This window comes from Limanda limanda, chromosome 10, assembly GCF_963576545.1.
Source record: "Limanda limanda chromosome 10, fLimLim1.1, whole genome shotgun sequence".
NCBI lineage: Eukaryota > Metazoa > Chordata > Actinopteri > Pleuronectiformes > Pleuronectidae > Limanda > Limanda limanda.
The window spans coordinates 16,282,608-16,290,636 of record NC_083645.1 but is presented as its reverse complement, the minus strand read 5'-3'; the positions used below and the strand labels follow the sequence as shown (position 1 = coordinate 16,290,636).

At 44.2% G+C, this 8,029-nt stretch overlaps 2 protein-coding genes across 2 annotated transcripts; both read left to right on the top strand.

The window, feature by feature from the left end:
- Nucleotides 1–906: 906 nt before the first annotated feature.
- On the top strand, nucleotides 907–3,361 carry LOC133011418 (protocadherin alpha-8-like). The gene has a single exon (XM_061079150.1). It carries the CDS (start codon nucleotides 965–967, stop codon nucleotides 3,359–3,361), a length of 2,397 nt encoding a protein of 798 aa, XP_060935133.1. The 5' UTR covers nucleotides 907–964.
- An 849-nt stretch (nucleotides 3,362–4,210) lies between these two features.
- Nucleotides 4,211–6,634, top strand: LOC133011417 (protocadherin alpha-4-like). Its single transcript, XM_061079149.1, has one exon. The coding sequence runs from the start codon at nucleotides 4,211–4,213 to the stop codon at nucleotides 6,632–6,634; it is 2,424 nt and encodes an 807-aa protein (XP_060935132.1).
- Nucleotides 6,635–8,029: the final 1,395 nt, after the last annotated feature.

Here is an 8,029-nt window from a genome sequence, read left to right as displayed (position 1 = left end):
AGAGAGAGAGAGAGAGAGAGAGAGAGAGAGAGAGAGAGAGAGAGAGAGAGAGAGAGAGAGAGAGAGAGGGAACAAGATTAAGATTTTATCAGACAGAGAATGACAGACACAGAGGGAGAAAGAGAGAAAGACAGAAAAAGAGATGAAAATAGAAAGACATACAGTGTGATAGAGAGAGATGTAGACAGAGGGGGAGAGAGAGACATATACCTAGAGAGAGAGAGTGACAGACACATAAAAAGAGATGCAGACAGAAAGAGAGACAGCGAGAAAGAAAGAGATGCAGACAGACAGGGAGAGAGAGTCAGATATCTAGAGAGAGAGAGAGAGAGAGCAAGAGAGAGGAAGACAGACAGACAGACAGACAGACAGACAGAAAAAGAGATGCAGGCAGATGCACATACAGAGAGCAAGAGAGAAAAGAGATGCAAACAGAAAGACGGCAAGCTAGAGAGAGATGCAGACAGATAGACCGGGAGAGACCGAAAGAGAGAGTGAGATGGAGATGCTTACATATAGAGAAAGTAAGGGGGAGGAAAAGAGAATAAATATAGAGAGAGAGGGAGTATGAATTTGGGGAGAGTCGTAACACGGTCACAACACATCAGGCCCATAATGTGCTGTCCATGGTGCTGAAAAATAATTTCTCTCTCTCTGTTAGAAGATTCAACAGCGCATAGAGTTTAAACCAAAGCAACTGGCTGCTTTGGAGGCAACATAATATATTTTCATAATTATCTGCATTTCACTTCCTCTACCACGTGGCGTCAGTGTTGATCCATCAGTGACAGCGCTACTCTCTGATACTACTAAGCCCCTCCTGTTTTCAGGCGATAGGAATGTTTCTTCAGTCTTTGTTATAAAGAGGCAGAGGACGGTGGAACAAACACTCGGTTTTCCAACCACTATAAAAGCTCACCTCAGCTGATGTCTTCCATATAGTGCATTGACAATACTGAACATTATGCCGTCGCCTTGCCGATGGAGCTATTTTGGGATATATCTGTGTCTTTTTCTTCTGGATTGTTATTGGCAAACGGTGTCTGGGCAGCTCTCCTATTCCGTCTCAGAGGAGCTAAACCCGGGGAGTCCGGTTGGAAATATCGCAAAGGATCTAAACCTTAATTCACAAGAGTTGGAACCCCGTATGTTCCAGATTGTTGCTGGATCAAAAAGGAAACATTTCGAGGTAAATCTAAAGACTGGTGTTCTGTACGTCAGTGAGAGAATAGACAGAGAGGAGCTCTGTGCAGAGGAACTGAAATGCTCAGTAAGTGTGGAGGCTGTAATTAATAACCCTTTGAAGCTTTATCGTATTGACGTAGAGATTTTAGATGTAAATGACAACGCCCCATTGTTTACAACCAAATTACAGAATTTTTATATAGCAGAGAGCACGTTACCAGGAGTGAAATTCGCATTATCTGAAGCAAGTGATGCAGATGTAGGGAGGAACGGAGTCAGTACTTACAAATTGAGCCAGAATGAGCATTTCTCGCTGGCTGTGCACAAAGCAGGGGATCGTGCGTCTGCTGAGTTAGTGCTGCAGAGAGCATTAGACCGAGAGAAGCAGTCTGTCATTATCATGACGCTCACGGCTATAGATGGAGGGAACCCTGCGAAATCAGGCACCTCACAACTTATTATTAATGTTTTAGATATTAATGATAACATTCCGATATTCAGTGAAACGTTGTATAAAACAAGAATTCCCGAAAACACCCCCGTGGGTACAACAGTAATCGCTGTGAACGCCACTGACGCAGATGACGGCCTGAACGGTGAGATTGTGTATTCGCTGAGAAGCAAAGATCAAGATCGGGTGCTTGATATATTTGAAATTGACAGTCAAACTGGTGTCATTAAGGTAAAAGGCAACATAGACTTTGAGGAGAGAAAGGCGTTTGAGATACGCGTGGAGGCAAGTGATAAAGGCCAGCCTTCCATGTCGGCTCACTGCAAGGTGCTGGTAGAAGTGGTGGACCTGAACGACAACGCACCTGACATCACTGTGACGTCACTGCACAACACAGTGAAGGAGGACGCGGGTGTCGGCACCGTGGTGGCGCTGGTGTCAGTCCTCGATAGAGATGGAGGGAAAAACGGTGAAGTGAAAATCCAGATTAAAAACGAAGTGCCATTCAATCTCGAGACAAACTACAAAAACTATTATTCTTTGTTAGTTGCCGGACCCCTCGACAGAGAGACCGTCACTAGATACAACGTCACTATCGTAGCCACAGACTCAGGATCCCCGCCTCTCTCCAGCACCAGTGTAGTTTCTATACGAGTTTCCGATGTGAACGACAACGCGCCGCTGTTCTCAGAGCCGCTGATTAATGTGTACGTGAACGAGAACAGTCCAGTGGGAGCAGTTATTAATAAGGTGACTGCTACTGATGCGGACATTGACCAGAACAGTCACGTGAGCTTCTCGTTTTTACAAAGTAACAGTAACCCACTACCGTTATCTACAATGGTGAACATCAACTCAGAGACAGGAGATATAGTCAGTTTGCAGTCTTTTAACTTTGAGGAGTTGAAAACGTTTCAGTTTAAAGTTCAGGCCACAGACTCTGGTGTTCCTCCGCTCAGCAGCAACGTAACTGTCAACGTTTTTATCCTGGATGAGAATGACAACAGTCCTTCGGTTCTTTCTCCGTATTCTGAGCACGGCTCCGTTAACAGTGAGAGCATCCCCTATTCTGCTGAAGCCGGATACTTTGTGGCAAAGATCAGGGCTGTAGACGCAGACTCTGGATACAACGCGCTGCTTTCGTATCACCTCTCTGAGCCCAAAGGAAACAACCTCTTCCGGATCGGAACCAGCACCGGGGAAATCAGGACTAAGAGGAGAATGAGTGACAATGACCAGAAAACTCACCCCTTGGTGGTGCTGGTTTCTGATAACGGAGAACCCTCCCTGTCAGCTACTGTGTCTATAGATGTGGTGGTGGTTGAGAACACAGCTGACATCCAGACTCAGTTCAGACATGTGCCCACAAAGGACGATGGCTTCTCTGATTTAAACCTGTATCTGCTGATCGGCATCGTGTCGGTGTCAGTCATCTTTCTGCTGAGCCTCATCACTTTAATAGCAGTCAAATGCCACAGGACAGACAGCAGTTTCAGCAGGTACAGCGCCCCAATGATCACCACCCACCCTGACGGGAGCTGGTCTTACTCTAATGCTACTCAGCAGTATGACGTCTGCTTCAGCTCAGACACGCTCAAGAGTGACGTAGTGGTTTTCCCCGCACAGTTTCCGCCTGCAGATGCGGAGCTGATCAGTATAAACGGAGGAGAAACTTATGGCAGGACACAGACTTTACCCACCAAGGAAAAGGTGAGTGAACAGTGAAATTGTTATCTAATGTTATTAGGTTTGTGGTTGAGAACATGCTGCTTCTCGTTTCCTGCGTCTTTTATATGAATTCACAACGATGCAACGACTTATGGTAACATTTATAAATGTGTTGTATGCGTTATGTTGTAATATATAGGCCGAGGCAAACAGTGAAGTTAAAAACAATTCGACTTTCTAATAATTTTTTTATGAGACCCGAGCTGTTATAAGTTTGTGTCGTTGTCCATGGTGCTGAACTCCTCGCCACAGTGTGTGTGGTTACTGCACAAAAAAGACGGCAAGACTTTTTTAGCTGCTGTCATCATCCATATTCACCTGACATCTCTTGCAGTTCTTTATATTTATTAATGCATGATGTGTTCCAGACGTATTCACTTCAAACAAATTAATCTTTAATTTGTGGATTTAGAGAACAAAACAGAAATGTTGCATTCCTTATTTGCATTTTCTTGTATATACTTTTCTATTACAAGTTGTCTATAAATACGTGGCCTTAAAAAGGAAACAAGCTAATTTTTGTGATTCATAACTTATACTTAGTACAGAAGTATGTAGGTTATTTCTGTGTTTTGTTGTGAGTGTAGTTATTTCACATGACCACATGAGGACATTGCAGACCATCACATTTTGATCTTCCTCTTTGTTGCTTGAGGCTCCTCCCAGAATCAGATGATGAGGAGAAGGATGTTTCTCAGGGCTTTGTTACAAAGAGACGCAGTACACGAGTAGACTGTGTAGCCATCGTTTAGTCAGTGTTCCATACAAAGAACGATATTGTTCTGAGTTTTCAAGCGGGATTTTGGAGACTGGAATCCATATGCTCTGTTCACTTTGGATAAAAATATGTCGACGCGGAGGATACGCCACTCATTCGGGATTTACATAGTCGTTGTTCTCCTGGATTGTTGCTGGGAAGCGGTGTCCGGGCAGCTCTCTTACTCTGTGTCAGAGGAGGTAAACCCGGGGACTTCAGTGGGAAATCTCGCCAAAGATCTCAACCTTAATGTCCATGACTTGGAGGCGCGTATGTTTCAGATCGTCAGTGGATCGAAGAGAAAATATTTTGACGTAAATCTGAAAACGGGTGCTCTTTTCGTCAATGAGAGAATAGACCGTGAGGAGCTTTGTGCGAAGGCAGCAAAATGCACCGTCAATGTAGAGGCCGTGATCAACAATCCGCTGAAGCTGTATCGTTTGGAGATAAATTTGCTCGATATTAATGACAACGCACCACTTTTCTCCGAGGATTTGCAGTCGCTAAACATTGCAGAAAGTACAGCGCCGGGAGGGAAATTTGGATTTATCGGGGCGTCAGATGTCGACGTTGGTAAGAACAGTGTGAGCACATATAAGCTGAGTCCGAATGATTATTTTTCATTAGAAATTATCAAAGGAGGAGACAGCGTGTCTGCTAAGCTTGTGCTTCAGAAAGCTTTAGACCGAGAGACCCAGCCTGCAATAAAACTCACAGTGACCGCAGTTGACGGAGGAAACCCACCCAAGTCAGGGACATCGTTGATTAATATAAATGTTTTAGACGCTAACGACAATGCTCCGACTTTTAGCAGCTCTTTATACAAGGCACGTATTTATGAAAATGTACCAATGGGTACAACTGTTATAGTTTTAAATGCATCAGACGCAGATGACGGCTTGAATGCTGAAATTGAATATTCCTTTAGGGGTAAAGGCCAAGATCAGGTTTTAGATCTGTTTCAAATAGACTCAAAGACAGGTGCGATTTTGGTGAAAGGTAAAATCGACTATGAGGAAAACCCTGTGTTTGAGATTCATGCACAGGCCAGTGACAATGGCCAGCCCCCGTTGTCTGCAGATTGTAAGGTGCTGGTAGAGGTGGTGGATCTCAATGACAACGCTCCTGAGATCACTGTGACGTCACTACTAAACACAGTGAAGGAGGACGCTGAAGTAGGTACTGCTATTGCACTTGTTTCAGTCCTGGATAAAGATGGTGGGAAAAATGGGGCAGTTAAAGCTGTGATTTCAAACGATGTCCCCTTTAAACTGGAAACCAATTATAAAAATTATTACTCTTTAGTTGTTAGGGATCTGATTGACAGAGAATCTCAGGCTCACTACAATGTTACTATCATAGCAACTGATGAAGCGACTCCACCTCTCTCCAGCACCAACATAGTTATTGTTCATGTGTCTGATGTTAATGATAACCCACCTCGCTTCTCAGAGCCACTGGTTAATGTTTATGTGAAAGAGAACAGTCCAGTAGGAGCAATTATCAAGACTGTGACTGCAACTGATGTTGATATTAGTCAAAATGGTCAAGTGAGCTATTCATTTTTAAAAAGTAACAGTGACACGTTTCCATTATCTGCAATGGTTAACATCAACTCAGAGACAGGAGATATAATCAGTTTGCAGTCGTTTAACTTCGAGGAGCTAAAAACGTTTCAGTTTAAAGTTCAGGCCACAGACTCTGGTGTTCCTCCGCTCAGCAGCAACGTGACTGTGAACGTTTTGATCCTGGATGAGAATGACAACAGTCCTTCGGTTCTTTCTCCATATTCTGAGCACGGCTCCATTAACAGTGAGAGCATCCCCTACTCTGCTGAAGCAGGATACTTCGTGGCAAAGATCAGGGCTGTAGACGCAGACTCCGGATACAACGCGCTGCTTTCTTATCACCTCTCTAAGCCCAAAGGAAACAACCTCTTCCGGATCGGAACCAGCACCGGGGAAATCAGGACTAAGAGGAGAATGAGTGACAATGACCAGAAAACTCACCCCTTGGTGGTGCTGGTTTCTGATAATGGAGAACCCTCCCTGTCAGCTACTGTGTCTATAGATGTTGTGGTGGTTGAGAGCACAGCTGACATCCAGACTCAGTTCAGACATGTACCCACAAAGGACGATGGCTTCTCTGACTTAAACCTGTATCTGCTGATCGGCATCGTGTCAGTGTCAGTCATCTTTCTGCTGAGCCTCATCACTTTAATAGCTGTCAAATGCCACAGGACAGACAGCAGCTTCAGCAGGTACAGCGCCCCAATGATCACCACCCACCCTGACGGGAGTTGGTCTTACTCTAATGCTACTCAGCAGTACGACGTCTGCTTCAGCTCAGACACGCTCAAGAGTGACGTAGTGGTTTTCCCCGCACAGTTCCCGCCTGCAGATGCGGAGCTGATCAGTATAAACGGAGGAGACACTTATGGCAGGACTCAGACTTTACCCACCAAAGAGAAGGTAAGAGAAATTGTTTCAAAAGCAGTAGTTCAGTCTGTGTGAGTTCCACGAAAGCTATGGCCCAAACCATGTCCTGCCGATTTTCATTCTCTCAGGTGACAATACTTCTTGAAATTTGTCAAAGCTTTGGGTTTGTGTTGAAGTATACAATGAGCCGACAGGTAACAGTCTATTGAGTTCATTAAACTCTGACAATATAGAGAAAGTGTATGTCGCTGTCCATGGTTCTGAAAAAAGCACCAGAGTTTGTTATTCGCTGTCTGCAGAGTGCAACAGGACAATGCGTCCGATGATTTTAAATAGTAATATACATTGTCTTTGAAAATCTATTCAGATCTTTCTAGTTATTTTTTTTAATCAATAATTACATCAACAATTGAAATGAGAGCGAGTACAGTGTCAATTTCCGTTTTGATTGTTTTATATAGTGGGGGAAATTGTTTATTTGAAAATTATTTGTTTGCACAAATAGCAAATCACTTCTGTGATACTAAGAGATGTTGAGTGCAGTTACTACAAATCCCCACTAGGGGGCACTGGAGACCAGGACATCTGGAAGCGGTTTCAGATTTACTGGTGTATACGACTCCTCCCAAAAATTGACCAGGGTGGTTGTGTTTCTCTGGGCTTTGTTACAAAGAGACGCACGGCAAGAGAGAGAGGGATTACACTTCCTATCCGACTGGCTTTTAATGCGAGTTGTGGACGGGAGTAGATGGACTGGCATTTATGGATATTTTTTGTTGGATATAATTATGCATTACTCAAGCAGAAGGAACATTTGGGGGATTTACTTTGTCACCGTGCTGCTGAGTTGTTGCTGGGAAGCGGCGTCTGGGCAGCTCTCGTATTCCATCTCAGAGGAGGTAAACCCGGGGACGTCGGTTGGAAATCTCGCCAAGGACCTAAATCTCAACGTGCAGGAGTTAGAGTCTCGTATGTTTCAGATCGTTCATGGATCGAAGAAAAAATATTTCGACGTGAATCTAAAAACGGGGTTTCTTTACGTCAATGAGAGAATAGACCGCGAGGAGCTTTGTGCGAAGGCTACGAAATGCACCGTCAATGTAGAGGCCGTGATCAACAATCCGCTGAAGCTGTATCGTTTGGAGATAAATGTGCTTGATATAAATGATAATGCGCCACATTTCTCGGAGAATTCACAGTCACTTAACATTGCAGAAAGCACATTGCCAGGACTCAAATTTGGGCTGATAGAGGCATCGGATTTAGATGTCGGTAAGAACAGTGTAAACACGCACAAGCTCAGTAATAATGATTATTTTTCTTTGGAGATTCACAAAGGAGGGGATAGTGTGTCTGCGGAGCTAGTGCTGCAGAAAGCTTTAGACCGCGAGCATGACTCTGTTATAAAACTCACACTGACTGCTGTAGACGGAGGAAACCCACCGAAGTCAGGGACATCACAAATTAGTA